The 19,875-nt window shown below is 39.5% G+C and overlaps 1 protein-coding gene across 2 annotated transcripts; it reads left to right on the forward strand.

Annotated features, from left to right (window-relative positions):
- The first annotated feature begins 9,429 nt into the window (after positions 1–9,429).
- On the forward strand, positions 9,430–18,187 carry spartb (spartin b). Of its 2 annotated transcripts, XM_080053729.1 has the most exons (9): positions 9,430–9,633; positions 10,429–11,276; positions 13,228–13,425; positions 15,241–15,382; positions 15,702–15,896; positions 15,980–16,138; positions 16,294–16,384; positions 16,579–16,625; positions 17,069–18,187. In XM_080053729.1, the coding sequence occupies exons 2-9, from the start codon at positions 10,434–10,436 to the stop codon at positions 17,173–17,175; spliced, it is 1,782 nt and encodes a 593-aa protein (XP_079909855.1). In that variant the 5' UTR covers positions 9,430–9,633; positions 10,429–10,433; the 3' UTR covers positions 17,176–18,187. The 2 variants fall into 2 exon arrangements, with proteins under 2 accessions (XP_079909855.1, XP_079909854.1); XM_080053728.1 differs by lacking the exon at positions 16,579–16,625.
- The last annotated feature ends 1,688 nt before the right edge of the window (positions 18,188–19,875 follow it).

Consider the following 19,875-nt stretch of genomic DNA (forward strand, 5'->3'; position numbering starts at 1 on the left):
GTAAATTATCTATGCTAATGTCTGTTCTACAGAAGTGTAACACGTGGTGGGTTCCGGAAGGTGCTTGAAAAGTTTTTTTCGGTAAGTAACTGCAAAGTTAGATCGATACAATATGCATGTTATGGCTTGGCCGAATTTTTTAATGAGTGGTTTAGTATATCTTAAACTATTGAAGTAGGTCAATTTACTGTGCTAAGAGTGTTTGCTACAGGAGTGTAAGGCATGTGGTGAGGTCAAAATTAACCATCAATCATTATCAATTAAGCAGCGAATCTTTTGACAGTATATTAGCAAATGAATGGTCTCCTTTTTTCCATTTTTACCAGTTTAATTTAGTGTCAACGTTGTGAACAAAATAACCAATTGGCTATTTAGCTGGCTATACTGGTTAAATTAGCTATGGTAACTGTTTTCTACAGGAGAGTAACAGGCCTGAGGTCTGGAGGTTTCTTTCCGTAAGTTACTGATAAAATATGCATGTAGTGTATTGTTTTGCTAATGGCCACACAACTTGCAATTTTGGTTTATAACTCCTGGCAAAGGAATAATTAAAACTTTAACATTATCTCCACTGTTTTTTTTTTTTAGATGAGGCATCATGTTGTTGAAGGTGAAATACCAGGGTACCAAGAAGTACATCAGATTGCAGTCAGGCTTCACCTATTTGGAATTCATCAATGAAGGTGAGTAACCATCTTGTGTAACAATATATTGCCGCCTTTACAAAAAACAAACTATTACTGTATTTTTCTGTGTTGTTGGTATGAATAGTTTGTTGGACATGGATCATTAACCCTTATGACAGTTAATTGCATTATCAGTTTTAGGCTGCAGATGACAATATGCTTCTTGGTGCAAGCCTTTTTTTTTTTTTTTACATTCAAAATAGAGGGAACCATTAAATATGGCTAGTAGTGCCTACTTTAACAACTGTTTTCAAATTCCCTTATTTTGCTCACAGGTACACGGTTTAGAATGTGGTGTAGATTTGGCATAACTTGCTTGATCAGTCATCAAAATATTTTCAGTTGAAAACCTGCTTCAGGTATTATCTGGTGTCATGCTAATCTTTCCCATAGTCAAAAGCAAGTTTGGTCTTCCTGATGTGACTGAACTTCAAATCTTTGATGACACCGACACAGCAGTGGATGACGACATCCTTCTTGAACTGATAGAGTCCAATCCTGACTTATGCCTGACAGTATGTGACAGCTTTTCAGTTGAAGGTAGGCCTATCTGCTGTTTTTGCTGAACAAAATGGTAGAGATAGACTGCTGTATGTCTGACACACTACACATAGTGTGACAAAGTAGCTGAACCGAAAAATATTTAAGCAAAATGCAGATCAGCATTCACTTTCCAAAACAGTTTGAAAATGTGGGTTGGGTTTTGATTATCCCATGTCTGTCTTATACAAGGTCAGTTTGTTATGTCAACAAACATATTGCCAACAGTGGATGAAGACAAGCTTCATGAAATGATAGAGGCCAATCCTGACTTTTGCCTGACATTATGTAACAGCATTCCCGGTACGTTTTTACTGCGGTACAGATTGTAATGGAGACAAACTTGGTTAAGAAATAAACACATTTTAGCAAACTATGGATCAGCATCCATTTGCCAATTGTGTTATTGTTCTAAGCATGTTACACTGGGTCAGTTTGCTGTGTCAAAAATGACAATCAATGTTTTTTTTGTTTTTTTAATCATAACCATATCAAAAATGATTTCTACTTCTGACTGTGACACCCCCACAATAGCAGATTTTCTTGTTTTTAAAGTTTTCTCTCCTTTAGATCATTCATCACCATCTTCCCTCACGGATACCATGTCACCTTCTTCGAGTGATAATGACCTCTCCAGTCGAAGAGAATGGGGGATTCCCACAGACAGAAATATATCCAACAGATCTACCACAGAGGGCTCAGGGTCAGAGGCAGCGAAAGAGGTATTGAGCAATAGTTGTCACTTGCAAACATATACAGTGTCATTTCAATTGAGATTTTCACCAATCAGTATTTTGACATTTAGAATGGTGCATGAATTAGAATTTAGTGAGGAAAGTAAATTGGAACAGGCACGTTATTGTTCAAATTATTTTATCACAGAAGACTGAAATGAACACTGATCTATTTCTCTTATGTGAGAAGATGGTAGAGAAGGCCTTGCTAAGGAAACCTGGAGGTGAGGATGTCCTGGAAGAGTACAAGTCAGAAAATACGTTGAAGCACAGCACCCGGAGACACCTTGTTAACATTCTGGCTAGCCACATGACTGAAATGCATGGGTACGTGGTTCTTCAATACATTTTATTAACAAACTTTTCTGTTTAGAAATGGTTTATTAAGAAGGAATGTAATGCATTTTGAAGTAACAGTTGTGTTGCTATAGTCAGCATTTGGATTTTCATGTTGAATTGTTTTTTTCTCTAAAGGAGGATTCCTTCACGTCAGCAAAAAGAGAAGTATGCCCTGGGAATCATTACACTCTTTCCCTCGCTGAAGGATCCTTTTGCTCCAAAGGGATATGTAAGTTAAAAAAAAAAGGTTACTTTCCAATAAAGTTTTACAGACAAGAGCTTTGGGGTTTAGCTTACATGATTGAATGCACTGTTAACTTCTACTGATTTAAAAGATGCACACCATAGTACCACTGAGCAAAGTTTGACTCGACCATGAAGATAGCATGAAGACGAAAAATAACTTAAGATCAATTAGTGATAGGCCTTTGTAATAGTTTTTGAAAACATCTTCACAGGAGCACTTCTACGATGGGCTGAAAAACACAGGATATTTATCATGGCGCCTCAGGACCATGTCAAGGAAGAACCGGGCGACGGGCAGTCCACAGGCAGCCACAGAGCCTCAACTACAGGCACCAAAGCGCCAAAGACCAGCAGCCACAGAGCCTCAGCAGCTTGATGGAGATGCTTGCAGGGAGGCTATTTCTTTTCTTGTTCACTCTCCTGATGAAGCAAGTGTGTTTGAGAAGATGAAGTTGACCTTGCAACATCGCCAAGACCTAGTGCGTGACGCGCAGAGATCGGCCGACGTCTTCAAAACATTTCCACGTTTTTTAGATGTCAAAGGACTAGTGAGTTGTGAATTTTATTTAAAATCCAGTCTTTAATTTGGTTGGGTTCCAGTAGTTAACTATGCTCTGACTATTAGCGTAATGTATTTACATTTGTGTGTGATCAACAGCTGAATCAAGACTTCCTGCTGCTGTTTGGTGGTGAAACAGCATCCAAGATGCTTGAGAAGTGGGACACGGCATTCAAGGACAAGGTCATCAAAGAGGCCAAACAACTGACTCAGTCAAAAGAGCTGTGCCGACTTCTGAATGCTGCTGAGAAACCTAGAGAGAATGATGACGCCAGTAAGTGTGCAGGGTTGATTTTCATTCCAAATAGCTAGTGCTCTTTACTGTGTGCCTTCCAAGTAGATACTGATGACTTGTTTTGTGTTGTTTCCCCCTGATAGGCTGGGACAGTGACATGGCTTCTCTGCTGCTGCTCCTCCATCTCTTGCCACCCGCAGCTGGACGGAAGAGGAGCAAAATCAGTGCCAGTGATGCAGTGGACAAAATGGTTCACTTTCACAAGGTATGGATGTCTCATCTGTTCTTTCCCCAGCAACAAAAGAGAGAACTAATCTAGTTGGCAGTTGACCAATATGGGTTTTTCAAAGGCTGATGCCTATCGCTTAGTGAGCAGGTAGGCCAAAGGCCCATATACAAAGCAGACTTTTGCATTTGATAAAAACACATTTAATGAATAAATGGTAGATAAAATATTTGAAAATTAAAAATGTGCATTGTCTCTCTTATGTAGGTAGATACATTCTCCTTGGATAAAGATTTGTAAATAATTGCACAAGTAAAAAATCAAAGTAGTGCACTTAACAACAGCATTTAGCACCTGCTTGTTTCCTTCCAGCAATCTGTAATTATTAAAATATAAAAATACAGTTAATATTTGGGTATCATTTAAAAAAAGTAATTCCATTATTTCATGGACTTTATGATTTAATGTACAAGGCCCTCTTTGCCATTAACATGCTTTAGATTAATTTTTCAGAATTGATTCATGAAATAGAAAATAAATAAATAAATAATTGTGATATTTGTCAAACACGATATTGAATAACATTGTAAAAGGGGGAGCACTAACATTAAGGTGTTCATCTTATTCTGTTTTTCAGTCGTGCTGCAGCATTGATGAACACCTGCGTGGGAGAAAGGGTCAACAACCGTACATCCTTGCTGCTGGTCGCACCCAGAACAAGATTGACACCTTCTATATCGTCGTTGACAAACAGCTCATCCCCTGCCAAGCCACCAGCTCCTTAGGTGCTTTTGATGAACTGTTCAAATCGCACTACGTGTTCAACCTCTCATACGAGGAGTCCCTGGTCCAGCTCTACACATTTGTGCAGACAACAGTCTACAACATCGATGTCACAACAACAGATGAGACTCCAAGAATCCGTGAGTTGCGGGCAAAACTCCTGAACTAGGATTAAAACATGTATAAGTGTTTCATATGTGAAGCTGTACACCAGGCTGTCCAATCCTTGGTAACCCATTTAAGAATTGATCACAGTTTCTATCCTAGCAGCAGGTTTAAGTTGGTTTGTGCACAAGATTGTTGTAGGCGTCAGTTTTTGTCATATGCCGGTTTCAAAAAACATTTAATGAGAGTTCATGAGGAGAATTTTTGTCAAAGTGGTGTTGCAGCAAACCCGGAGTCCTTTCAAGCTATCCATCGCAGTGTCCAAGGTACTTCAGAAGTTGGTGAAACAGGTGTCCCACAGAGCTTAGAGGCTGGTTGTATTGAGGACAATGAATCTGGTCTTAACAAAGAACATACTAAAAATGTCTGTGCTTCAATTGTTGCTAAACTTCAAGAAAGTGGTATGGCAAATAGTCTTGTTTCAACAATTGTTAGTGATTTGGAAGAACTTGCTACAGGACTGCACTCCCAAGTTAAGCAAGAAATACTATCTGCTGTGCCTAAAGACAATCCTATCCGATCGACATTAGAAGGTCTTGATACTTTTGAAAATCCATTTGTTAGCTTTAATACTGAAACTAAAAGAACAAGGTATTTCAACGAAAAATGGGGTGTTGTTGAGCCTATAGAAATAATGTTAGGACATCGATTCGATACAAGGCGAAATAAACAAACCGGTACTTATGATCAAGTTCAAGTGAAAGACACTTTTGTTTACGTTCCAATTTTGGAAACAATCCAATTCATGTGCCGCAATTCTGATATTTGTAAATTGCTTGGGGAAACTTTTGTATCCAAAACTGACAAATATGAAGACTTTTGTGATGGTAGTTATTTTAAGACGCATGCATTGTTCTCTAAACAACCGACTTCTTTACAAATTCAGATGTACTATGATGACTTTGAAACTGCTAACCCACTGGGTTCAAAACGCGGTATTCACAAAATGGGAGCTCTCTATTTTGTCCTTAGAAATCTGCCACCAAAGTTTAACTCAGCTGTGATGAACATCCATTTGGTCGCACTGTTTCACACTGAAGATGTGAAAAAATATGGCTTTGATCCTATTCTTCAGCCTTTGATAAATGACATCAAAACACTGGAAAGTCACGGTCTTGACTTGCCCTTCTCCACTGAAAAAGTCCATGGCACTATATGCCAGATAACTGGGGACAACTTAGGAATGCATGCAATTCTAGGGTTTACGGAGTCTTTTAATGGACGTTACTACTGTCGTTTATGTTTGATTGAAAAAGGTGATGCCCAGAATGTTTACAGTGAAGACCACCCAAAGATAATCTTGCGTGGAAAAGAACTTTTTGAAATGCACTGCAATGAGTTGCAATCAGACCCACAGAAGTTATCAGTGTTTGGTTTAAAAAGGAATTCAACTCTTAATGGCCTACAGTTCTTTCATGTTAGCCACAATTTTTCTTTGGACATAATGCACGACATTCTTGAAGGGGTGGCTCAGTATGAGATAAAGTTACTTTTGGAATATCTCTCAGAAAATGTTCTGTCAAAGCCTGATCTGTTATCTAGAATTTATGCTTTTGACTATGGGTACTTGGAGCGAAAAAACCGTCCTACAAGGATTAACTTGGACAGTATTGGCAATAACATTGGCCTCAATTCCATTCAGACTCTTTGTCTCGTGAGGAACATTCCTTTACTTTTTGGTGACATTGTGCCAGAAGGAAACAAAAACTGGCTTTTGCTGTTGATTTTACTGCAGATTATCAACATCATATTTTCTCCTTCTGTTACACTAGGCATGACTGTACTTTTAAAACATCTAATAATGGAACATCATGACTTGTTCAAACAGCTGTATCCGCACAGAAACCTGATCCCAAAACATCATTTCATGATACACTACCCAGCTTGCATAAGAAAAATAGGGCCTCTACTTCATATGTGGAGCATGAGATTTGAAGCAAAACACAAAGTATTCAAGAACACTCTTAAAAACTTCAAGAACATCACCAAATCTCTTGCCAAAAAACATCAAATGTCTATAGGATATCATTGGGAGACATCACCTTTAAACCGTATTGAGTATGGACCTTTGAAACCATTTCATTTTGATGATGATAGTGAGAGGTTTGCTCAAACCCTTCATGCTGTACCAAAAGACATCTTCTCGGCTAACTGGGTTAGAATCAGTGGGACAGAGTACAGGACAGGACTAGTCGTTTGCAGAGAGATTGAACGTGAAATGCCAGTGTTTTGCAGAATACAAAAGATCCTTTTAGTTGACAGTGTTATCTACTTCCTAGTGACAAAACTTGTGGTTGATCATTTCAGTGAACATTTTCATGCCTACCAAGTATTTGAAAGTGATGACAAAGATGTTATAAAAGCAGACAGTCTTGAAATGTATAAGCCCTTTGCCTTACAAAATGCCTATGGTAGAGATGAGAGCCAATATATTGTGCCTTTGTTTTCATTTTAAATGTGCATATGTTGTGTACATATCCTATTCCTCACGCACTGGTTGTTCTGGTCAACTGTAACTGTTTTCATGTGCATACAGTTGTGTTGTATGTCATTTTCTGAAATGTGTAAATATATTTATTTGGGCCTATTTTCACCTTACTCATATCCACACTGGAGTGGTTCATTAGAGAGAAGAGTGGAGGAGAGACATTATCTGCCAATGTGTTTGATGCCTGGATCTTGTGTGCAATATTGTTTGTGAGCTGCAATGTTGAATAAAAAAAATAATGATAATAGTTTGTTTTAATGATTTATTATACTGTAGCAATGTGTTTTTTCTTACAATTGAATATAGAAGCATTTCAAACTTGGTGTAAATGATTAACTGGAAGTTAGAAACACTCGTAGTGTTAGTGAGTAACACCATATAGTGTTAAAAACACACTTTAATGTGTAATAAATCAACACTCGTAGTGTTAGTGAGTAACACCATATAGTGTTAAAAACACACTGTAAAGTGTTAAAAAACAACACTGTGGGTGTTAAATATTTAACACTATTTAAGAGTTAAAATATTAACACTTTCAAAAGTGTTACTTTAACTCCAACTTGGTGAGCTTTATATAAACACCAAGAAAGTGTTAAATTTGACTCTATGAGAGTTAAATTAACACTTTGGATTTTGCTGTAAACGGGAAAAATAAATCTTATCTAGATCGATGGATCATACAACTATAGTTAAAAATAAAAAGAGTGCGCAAGTTTATGATTTACTGTGATGTAATAGGCCTACTGTTTCAGACTCTGAATGTTAGATGTCCCCCAGTCAAACGTGTAGGGGCTCAGACAGTTCATAACTTATAATGAGAGAGAGAAACAGATGAGAAGTAGCTTACAGTATGAGGAAAATATATCTCATTATTAATAATATGCCAATATTAAATCAATTTGAGGCTCTGAAGGGACAATAATTGTTGGTGAAAAAATATTCAGACATAAGCCCAGCCCACTTCCGGTGTCATATCCTAATACAGATACAGATAATTGTGTTTGTTGAACAGATACAGATAATGACGTCTCCGCACACTCCTACTGCACATAGTAGCACCATGGCAGCCACCTATAGGCTAGGCTACACAGGAGCATTTGAGTCCACACAGTCTAAAAACACAGAATTACAAGGGTGCAGAGAACAGTGCACTTTTGCAGACGTACATATTAAGGTTGTTATTACATTATATTAATAATGTTGGTCGTGAACTAAAATGGGCCGGTCTGAGGCATGAAACTCCAGGGCTGAAAATGAGTCCCACTCCGGCTCTGCATGGATCTGAACAAACTTTTGTATTTTAGCATATTAGTTTTAAAGCAACAATATGTAGTCTTTCGACAGTTTCAAAGTCAGTCTAGTAGTAGCCTACAATAATAATGGATAATGGTGTTCGTCCCATTTTCACAGAGCGCCCCGGTCATGTATCTTTCAGGACTATGTAGGCTAACTCTGGCAGCAGATAAGGGCGCCATTAGTCATCTAATCTGTTAATGTCTCAGACGAGAGAAAATAAATAAATTCATTTTATGCCAAAAAAGTGTGTCTTTATGGTGGATCTTCAACTTTGCTTCATAAATTCGCACCTTACAAACCAAGTAACTAACGTTAGCATCGTTAGCATCAATATTAGCCACAGCCTATAGGCCTAGTCGTCATGGCAACCCACTGAATAATGTGCACAAATAAACATACATTACTTGGATCCACATGCAAACAATGAACTGTAGATGCTAGAGTCAAAATCTGGTAATATTATAATTAGGCTACTGTAGCCTACATTCTCAGTCGACCCTTCTTTTTCTTCTTCTTTAATAGCGGGCTAGCAGCCTGGCCTACAAACCAACTTCCAGGTGTATATCGCCACCAACTATTTCGGGGTATTTGACATCTTGACCCTGTTGAATTCACATTCTCATAGAAATAAGACATTTGAAAAAATAAAAATAAAATCATATTCTGTTTATTCATCTTGATTTGTGTAACTCGTTTGTCTATCTATCTACTTATTTATTTTGACAGTTTACAGTAGGAAGTGTTAATATGCTATTATTTGTGCATTGACGTCCACTTGACTATTTTGAACGTATTGCAGATCACTGCTGTGGCCACTAGATGGCAGTCAAAACTCATGACCAATTAACTGGAATTTACAGCCAGCTTCAAGACCTGTGTGGTCGAGGTCGAGAATGAGCGTTTACTGCCATCCAGTGGTCACAGTGGTGAACTGCAACTCATACAATAAGTCAAGCTAACGTTGATGCAGTCATTAGCGCATACTCCTACTTCCTGTAGTTATTTTCAAAATAAAACAAAAGCGTCTTTACGCTCGGGGCGTGCATATGTATGAGGAGGGCACGTTATTGTTACGTGACGGTACATCCTGTCACGATACTTTTGCTTTGAAAAGTCCAAACTGTGGATAGTAAACAGTGCGTCACTCTACTCCACATTGGGAAGTCGCGTGAAGGTTCATCAGAGACCACTGACGGACCAAAACTTTACTTTACAGAGACTGTTGCTTGTTGAAGTAACGGTTTTCGACAGCTACAAGGATCTGTTTTGACAAGACTACGACGTAACAGCCGTTCCTAGCTTCAAAGCTAACAGGCTAATTGAGCTGCTCCCTGGGGTAAGCATGGAAATGAAGGAGTTAATGCTAACCTGCTAATGCCAATCCTGTTATGTGTTATAATTATAACGCCATTTATGTCGCGTGTTTTGGTACAATGACATCATGGCGTAACAGCTTGGCTCGTGCGAACCATGGGCGTTGTTTAAGAGGTGCGAACAGAGACTTCACCTGCTGTTAGTTTGTGTTGCAACTTTTGACCGTCAACACTAGCCTGTTTGTGCGACCGCTTTCACAATCAACGCAGTCAACTGAGTGAATCAGGTAACGTTATCTTATCAGTCAATGACGTGTCACTGTTTAATGACTGAGTGACTTCTGATTGTGGATACTTTAACTATCGAGACTAAACCAGTAAGTAATAACCTGTTTCGTGTGATATTATCAAGTGTGCCAAACTCTATATGCCCTATCCTGTTGTACCGTTACATGGGTTTACCTCATCGATATTGCTGTAACTCATTTGTGATGTGTCTGTTTGTTTGTTTGAATGAATACAGCCCAATGTGAATCAAGCTCATTATCCTCTGTAGTACAGTAACACATTCGTATCCATCTCCAAACCTTTTAATGCTCACTCCTGCACGGTAGCACAGCTCTGCTTTTAAATAGATTAGTGCATATATTTCTCCTTTATTATAATGCTTTTCTTGTAAACTTTCTATTGAAACTTGCCTTTTTATATTTCTGTGTATATCAGACCACAGCAAATTCCTTGTGTGTGTGTGTGTGTGTGTGTGTGTGTGTGTGTGTGTGTGTGAACATATATCAATTAAAGTATTCTTATTTTTTCAGAGGGGATGGAGAAAGCTAAAGAAGATGCATTCAACAATGCCAGACTTGAAGTGATCAAAGATGGCTATGCGAGGGCCTTCGAGTGCATCAATGAAGGGCTCTCTTTAGACGAAGCCGGGGAAAAGGCTCATGCCCTGGAGCTCTACAAGCGGGGGCGCCAGCACCTTCTCAGGGCCATCAGCGTGCCTTCACAGGGGGACGAGTGTGTCGGCAGCGCCTGGAAATCAGCCAGACAGATGCAGCAGAAGATGCAGGAGACGCTGAACAACATCACCACACGACTGGCCATTCTGGACACTAGCTCTGACGCTGCATCTGCACCCACTATGGACATTAGCAGCGTGGTTGGCCCTGGTGCTACAGATGTGTCCACAGCAGGTCTCTACCCAACACTGCCCACCGACAAGAGGCCAGAAAGGCCAGCTCCACCAAACCTACTCTCTACTAACGGGCTGGTAGCAGGGGCTGTAGGTGGCATGCCTGGGTGCTGTAGTGAGGGTCTTCCCCTCTCACCGAGCAAACAGCCCGTGGTTCCAGCTGAAATGCCTCCAGCTTACTCTCCTCAGGCGGCAGACGGCCACCTGTCTATCTCGTATGGAACAGACACAGGGGAGATGTCATTGGTGGGCGATGAGTTCTACAGTCAAACATCTACCTCCACATCGTCTCGGCAGAGTGTGAGTGAAGAGGGAGAGGAGCTGTTGTACATCCCCCATGGTGTACAGATATTCTTTGTCACGCCTGAAGGGCATGTGAGCGCCCCGTCGTACCCAGGCTACCTGCGACTGGTGAAGTTTACCAGTGAACACTCTGAGAGAGTGCCCAACCGACCACCAGCATTTCTACAGGTAAATAAGTATTTAAAACCCTCTCTGTTATAAAGCTTGAAATGCCTGGAAAAGTTCCCATACGATGCAATGAGAGCAAAAAATGAAATGTCATCACTGCAGAGTCTCTTGCCCTCCTACGTCTTTCTGTCGCCCTTTAGCCTGATTTTGTAATGTGTTTGCTCGGCTCATCAAGACTGCTCAGACCGTGAGTCATCAGCAGGAGGAGATAGGCCCGTTAATGATTTCATCCTTTGCCCTGTTGGACGGGATCATGTGAGCGTTGTTTACTCAGTGCCCCTAATCCCAACAGGTTTCTGGATATGATGTCACCCTCCTGGTAAATCCAACATCAGACTCAATTAATACCATTTATTCAGTGGTATTTTTTATTTCAATTTTAAAAGGGCTATGTTCCAAAATGATGTCAAACTTTGGTAAATTTTTGTGCACCTCACTTCAAACACAAATGCCACCAACAGCAGATCTTGATGAGAATTCTGCTGTTGGTGGGCAGCACTAAGCAGCTAGTGCATCGTCATGCTAGGTCGTCTTTTCACCTAGTAGCACACTGTTATGATTCTGCTGTTGCTATTATAGTAGTTGGCAATGATGCAATAAATGCAACAAATGCAACTCTCTTGAATGAGGTTTACTTGGTGCCAAAGAGATCGGGTTTAGGTGAACATGCTTTTTCCCTTAAGTTCTTCATGAAGGTAATGCCCTGCAAATGAAGTTTCTTTCTAAGGTTGACAATATTTTACAATATTCCAATATTATTTTTCTGATTACTAAAGTAGAGACTAAACAGTTAAACTATAATTTGCATTGTTCCTCTGTGTGTTTTAAGGAATGTTAACATGCATGTGCTATAATCTATGATAGATTACTGCACATAAATGTTAACTTTCCTAAAAACACACCCCATAGTTTAGTCCGATTTGTTCTAAAGATATTTCAGTTGATGTATTAAGTCAATGAAAAGCACAAAACAGAATCAGCTCACATTCAGGTGCATTGTTACTTTATCCCATGCTATTGTACAGCGCAGCAGGCCTTTAAACCACTAGACTGGTGGTCTGAATCCATATTTTATGTAATTTGTCCAATTATCCAGTATCCACCCAGTTGTCTTGCCGTGTTTTGTCCCACCATCTGCTAAAACAGCAGATACACAGACACAGGTGGATCATGGGTCTGACATGGGACTCTTGATTGGGGTATTTCCCAGGTGCCATTGCCACTGTGTGACATCAGTGACTCACATGAGTCCAAGTCATTCTCCAAACCCTGTTTACACTGTGCTGCCCTATAATCCAGTTAGACATGCAGCAGTCAGAGGGAGACAGTGTCCTCCGGGCCTGGAGGACACAAGACAGTTCACTGTGTTGCCACCATTAGACATGTAAGGCCAGTCATTATGAACTCGGATTTGAAAACAGATACTTTAGCAGGAGCTTTTCTTCCCCTCTTACATTTCACTTGCATGTAAACTCAATAATCAATGGACTTAAAGGTGCAGTCAGCAATTGTGTAGAATGCTTGATGATAAAATCAGTGATATATTTTTCTCACAATCTGCCTGAGTTCCGTACTGTATGTGCGCTGAAAATAACCAGGTGTTAATATACAGCCTAGGCTCTGTAAAGTGGTATGTAAACAAAGGGTAAGTTAACAAAGGGGGCCCACAATAGCTAGCAACATGCCTGTTTACAGAGTCTAAAATGGATTTTGTTGTCACAGCGCACACCAGTACAAACGGGTAGCGTTTTGAGAGGAGATATTTGTCGATTTTGACAAAGTGATTTTGACAACAAGCACTCACTAGCATCGCTGACTGCACCTTTAACCTTATGGGCACATTGCTTAGAAATAAACAGGACATTTTTTTGCTGATGCACACAATGATGATGACACATTTTCCAGCTGTTTGATTCCCTATTCCTCTTCATGTTTGTTTGCCTCCTGGTAGGTGTGTGACTGGCTTTACCCGCTCATGGCCATGGACTCCCCAGTGTTGCTGTGTAACACTGGGGTGTTTATGTTTCCGAACATGATGGCACCAGCTCCAGGTTATTACGTGGGGGTGGTGTTGTCCTCGGAGCTGCCTGCTGCAAACAGACAGACGTTCCAGGACCTGCTGTCTCATATGACAGATCTCAGAGTTCAGGTCAGTGTTGATGTGCAGTCAGATCTGGGTTCTATATATGTGAATATATACTTATCAGTACTAGGGGTGTGCACGTGTACACGTGTACACGTGTAACCGTTTAGTAAATCATAACCGTTTAGGAAAAATCAATAAACGAAAACTGTTTTTTTTTTTGTTTTTTTTTCAAATTTCAAAGTTTTTAAATATGTTCTGGAGACACGCGTTTATTGATTTTACATCACTAATAAACTAATTGCCGAGGATAAAAGCTAGTCTGCCGAGAATCTGTCTGTCCCTCGGCGAGTGTGTGTGAGTGAGTGTGTGTATCGCCACACACACACACACACACACGGGGAGTCGCCGTGCTGGGGCTCGACTCACAGCCACGGAAGAGTGATGAAAGATAACCTAAAGATTAAAGTTACCTGGTTGACGTGAACTACGCTCGTAAGTAGCCCGAACTTTATAACACCTGTTCAACATGCATTTAACGTGGACATGTAGAAAGCGATAGGCTATATTAATCAGGAAATGAATGAAGCGCGATTATGACGGCGAACGTGTGTGTGTGTGTGTGTGTGTGTGTGTGTGTGTGTGTGTGTGTGTGTGTGTACCATGGACCTATTATAAGAGGTGTGTAAACGAGCGTAGTTCATGTCAATTGTGTGTTTACAGGCGAACGAACGCGTATGTGTGTGTGTGTGTGTGCGCGCGCGCGCGCCTACAAGACGGCGGGGGCATGAGGACAATGACGTCACGGTTAACCGTGTACACGAAAAAAAAGGGGTTGTGTAACCGTTTACAATTTTTTGTAACCGTTCACACCCCTAATCAGTACAGGTAATTGTTCCACAATATTAGTATAGGAGTAAAAGGCCTGAGCTTCAGCTGCTAATGTTGACCTAACAAATTAGTGTTTGCATGCAAAATAATCTTCATAGGTCAGGGTGGCCACCAAAATGGATTTGTCCTTGCACATAAAGATAATTTTGTTTGATTACATTCTGTAGCAAATGCAATTGAAAGTGCAGACTGTTAAAGCTTGTGATTTGAATAGCTGTCAGTCCTCCATAACCACAAATCAAATTGTGCAAACACAGGAATCACTGCAGATATTAATTAAATCTGTTCCTCCCATAAGACAGAGTATAGTTGCTGCCTCCCTAATGCTTTAAGTCTGCAGACTCAGAAGTTTATCAAATTTTTAATTTTTTTCTGGCATGAAACTCTCCTGCTTATTTTTGCTCTGGTCCACTTCTCCATGTTACTCCTGCCTCAGCATTGTGGAGATTTGAGTGAGTCAGGTGAGGAGAATTAATCGGTTCTAATGCTCTTATCTGCAGCAGTTAGAACAACATCAGAGCTTCAGCTAATAGACAAGTGCCAGTTCAGCCATGATGGAGGATCGATACTGATCAAGGTCATTTCTCATGTATGCAGTCAAACCAGTTATTTTCTCTGATGGAGGTGATTCCCTATCAGCAAGTAGGCACTATTTGTCTTGTTTTCATTTTTTGGGAGGTCGAGCAGAAGATTAAAGATTTACAGCACAAAGGGAGACTGTTTTCCGACTGGCACAGTGACTTTTTTAAAATGGCCGTCTCTTTGTGGCAAACAAATAGCGCATTGTAAGGAGCAGCACAGAACAATAAGAGGAGCTATTGTGTGATTTTGGTGGGGTAACTTGGAGCGTTTGAACGGAGATGTGTACCACCTACACACTGTAGCAGACAAGTTGTCCGTAGGGTTTGACTGACAAGTAGGCCTTATTGTCAGCACACATTGTCTGTCTTCATCGTACAGTAGCTAACATATGTGTGTCTATATGGTCAGGATCCTGATGAAGCTGCAGACTCCATTAATCTCAGTCAGAAGGTGCCCATCCTTTCCCCAGAGGAGACTGCACCTGCTGCGACTGAGGACGATCCAAATCTGCCTGAGTGGAGTGAGAAGGTGTCACAGGGGATCCTGACAGGTGAGGCCATCTCCCAACCTATGAAATATCTCATCTAGTTTGCTAGAGCCCCTGTAGACACAAAGTTCTCTGCCCCAACTTTCTATAAAAACGACAGTTGCCATAGAGACTGTTTGAAGCTGGATATTTTTTAAATGTTTTATAATATTTATGAACATTTATTTTCAATCAGAGTTTTGTAAAAGCTTACTGAGACACCCAACTTTTACATCATACAGTATTGTATTGATTCTACTACTTTAGACCAGGTGTCCAGAGGCTTTAGTGAGTTAGGAAAGACTCCATTACTCTCCCTGCTCTGACCCTGTTGTCCTCTCAGGTGCGTCATGGCTAAGCTGGGGCCTGGTGAAAGGAGCCGAGTTCACAGGCAAGGCCATTCACAAAGGGGCGTCTAAACTCCGAGAACACATCACTCCAGAGGACAAGCCCGCCAACGTCAGCCCCACGGTCTCCAAAGGCCTCAATGTGGCCAAGCAAGCAACAGGGGGAGCGGTCAAAGTCAGCCAGTTTCTAGGTGACTAAGTCGGTCCCTGTCAGCACGTTTTTACTGAACTTGTGTAGTTTTTTTTCTAATGGAGTAATGCTGTGTTGCTGCAGTGGACGGGGTGTGTATGGTCGCGGGCTGCGTGGGTCGAGAGCTGGCTCCACATGTGAAAAAACACGGAGGCAAGCTGATCCCTGAGTCGATGAAGAAAGATAAGGACGGGCGTTCCAACATAGACGGAGCCATGGTAGTGGCTGCCAGTGGAGTGCAAGGTAGAGTGGGTGGGACTACAGATGAAAATTAACTTCTAGCTAATGCTGGTAATGCTAATGAGCTGGGCATTGTCCCTGTCAAATACATAAATATTATCTAAGAGGAAGGTGTTCATAAGAAGAATACTGAACTCTGCTTCTGTGTATTTTCCCAGGATTTGCGACCATGTGGACTGGTTTGGAGGTAGCAGCAAAGAACATTACTACCAGTGTAGCATCAGAGACAGTCACAACAGTTAAACACAAGTAAGTTTTTCCTTTTTTTATATTTTTAAATTGCTTGTCACAACACCGTCACTGCTTCAATACAAGAAAATGCAAATGTTTGCTCAACACTGCTTGCTAGACACGTTCGAATGTATATGCTGCAAATGACATCTTCTGCATTATACATGGCAAACAAAAATGTGCACTCACCCACTTTTCAATTTGCTTTGCAGATTTAGGGGTCTTCAAAACATCTTTGACCCACCTAATGAGGAGAAATGTAATTTTACCTAATCATACTCACCTTTTTAACTCTTTGCACCACTAATCACAGGCATGACGGGTTTTATGAAAGAATTGGCCCTTGCACAAAGCATTCTAAACTCTTCTCACTGCGTTAATTCACTGCAAATTGATGTCTTAATTAAATTCAGATGTGCATAGTGTTGTGAAAGGGGGAAAAACATTTTATTATATTCCATGACAGATGATTGCATGTTGCCCAACCTTCATAATGGATCATTTATTCAAAATTCAGATTCTACAGAATGGTTTAATCCAATATTGCAAACTTGAATGATTGTAATCCTCACATTCAAATGCACATACAGCATGACATCTTTGCAATCCTTTTAATTAATTCATTAATTTATTAATTCTCCCCAAATCCTCTGTTTCTCGCCTCTCGCTCTGTCTTCCCGACCAATCATATTTCTAATGAAGGTACGGAGATGCAGCAGGACAAGCCACAGACAGCGCTGTCAATTCTGCCATTAATGTTGGCCTCACTGCCTTCAATGTTGACAACCTGGGGATCAAAGCTGTGGTGAAAAAGACTGGCAAGCAGACCGCCAAGGCCATTTTGGAAGACTACAAGCTTCCAGAAAAACCAGAGAACGGGAAGCAAGTGGAGAAATCCTACAAATAGCTGCTAGTGCCCTGTCCCATTCCCTCAGCATTGCCTTAAAGCATCATTTGTATTCTTTTAACAAATAAATCTATATTTAATATTCATTATTTATATATCAAGGTCTATATTTACAGGCTGACTTCTGTTATATGCATATTCTAGAGTTTGATACAACTTTAATATTCATAACAATGAGCTAGATGGACCAAAATAAATACAGATCAGATTATATAAACCAAATGAAACATTAGCTATAGATGTACGGTATATGATACATATTGACACACTGTAACAGTCAGGTATTTTCACTTAGAAGGTACCAATTTAACTACTCTTTGTACTAAAAACAATGAATTGTTGTTGACTTGACACTGGAGTATGTGTGTTTGAGTTCTTTTCCTGGTGGGTTAAGTGCAATTTGTATTCTTTGATTTGATTATGAAAAATGTTATATGTTTATTATTATCTCAGATAAAACTGTCAGACCACTGTCATGTTTTAAAATGAGGTCATCACTGCTCACTGTGCCTGCACATATCAAATGATATGCAAAAATGTAACGTTTGGTTAAACTGAAGTCTATTGTCTTTTTTTCACAATTGTCAGACCTTCAATATGTGAACACTAAGTTATTGCCGTCTGAATGAGGGTTACTAAAATGTCAATGCGAGTCTGAAGGGTCTACAATTGACTGTATGTGTACAATTTGCAGCGCTGTCTTTATTTCAGTTTTGTCCAGATATCTTCACAATCTTAATTGGCATATTCAATTTCATATAAGAATGTAGATCTGTGTGTTTTAAACATTTAAAAAAATGTGAATTTCAAAATGTGCAACTTTCTTTCCAAAGCAGCTTTTTTTTTTTTTTTTTTTTTTTAATTGTCTGTTCTGTCTCACCTCAACAGGACAACATTACTGGTGCATTACAGTTTCCCACCTGAAATACTAAAACTTTGCTGGAAAAATAAAGCGTTGAAAGAAATAAAAGATTCAGTGTTTTATAATTCTGAAGATTTCAGGAAATAGTTTTTGCTCTGTGTTAAGATCAGGGCAGTTGTGTTATAAATATAGTTAACACTGCCTTAACTCTCTCGGCCTAATGCCTCCATCTATTGGATGTTTGTGTTATAACATGCTGATGACCAGCGTTTGTGCCTTACTCATTATTATACTGTATTACAGGTTTATGATTTATATATATACTTTATTATATACACTGGTCAATTAATTAGGCACACCTTGCTAGTAAAGAATTGGGGGCACTGTAGGCCATTTTTTAGTTTTATATTAGGTTATTCTTTCTACATATTAATCCTGACCTCTGATTTGACATTTGAGCCTTCTTTGCTGTATTCTTCCTTTGCAAAGCTTCCAAAAACGAACTGTGTCATACCAAAGCAAAAGGCAGCAACTTCTGTTTTATATGGTGACCTTAGCTTTAAAAAGTAGTACACTGTAACCATCAATCTGATACAGTCTTTGGTTTGATAATGTAAGCCTATCTGTACAATTCAATTGTATAGGCTATTTTACTGGTATCTGTTATTTAGCTATTATTGATATTATTTATGTACACTATTTATTATTAACCTATATCATAACATTACTGAATACTTCTTATGTGTCAAAGTAACTTTTCGAATCAAATCTATATCAATGGCTCTGGGAGGTTTCTGAGCATGTTAAAGCTACTGATAATAGGCTTAAATAAAATGAGTAGCCTGTAGAGGGTGGGCTTTGCCTTAGCCTTACGGTTTATGCTTTTTTTTTTTTATAAAAAGGAAATACATTTCTCATCCTCTGAGCTTGAAATATTTGCTCTGTGAAATTCAGCATTAAATATTCGGAATAAGGAAAACTTCAGAAATGAAGAACACAACCTATTGATGACGGATTATGTTTATATAATTACATTTTAAATTCAATGTTTTTAAATTCAGAAAAAACATTCAACTAAGATTCCAATTTGTCATTTGATTGCACAATTCATCAAAATGAATTCACATTATTTCAGAGAAACAACGTTCTATTGAAACATAAAAGATCCATTGACATGTGTAACTGTAAAAGAAAATGTATTTATAGAGGGCTTGTACTATATACTGCACACAGACATCAGACTTACTCATTTGTTGGCAATAATGACCTACAACATAGAGTATATAAACATATAGGCCTATTGCATGGACTGAAAACCCAAATTGCATGTAGAAATAAAAAAAATCAATTTCTCTATTATTTTCCCAATCAAACTATGATTGTTTTATTAAGTGAATCATTAGTAAGACACACCCCCAACCATTTAAGTTAATTGGACCATGTTTAAGGTGAAAGATCAGGGTTTACAACATTAACATTGGGGAAGCACAAGTTACCTTTGGCTTCCAACAGCAAATCCAGACAAAATTAACTGACTGCATCCCGTGGACTGTCCCTCAAAAGACTACTGCTACAGAGGTCTCTCTCCTGGAGGAGTCTTGAATGACACAGAGCATCTGACACCGACTGGTTTCCATTCTCAAGTGTCAGGTCATCCCAACTAGAAGTTTCACTTTGAAACATAGACGTTGGGAGTGGTTGTTGTTTGTTTGTAAAGTCTACTGCTGAAATAGGCCCTAC

Source organism: Ammodytes marinus, assembly GCF_949987685.1.
Source record: "Ammodytes marinus genome assembly, chromosome: 3".
In the NCBI taxonomy this organism is placed as follows: Eukaryota; Metazoa; Chordata; class Actinopteri; order Uranoscopiformes; family Ammodytidae; genus Ammodytes; species Ammodytes marinus.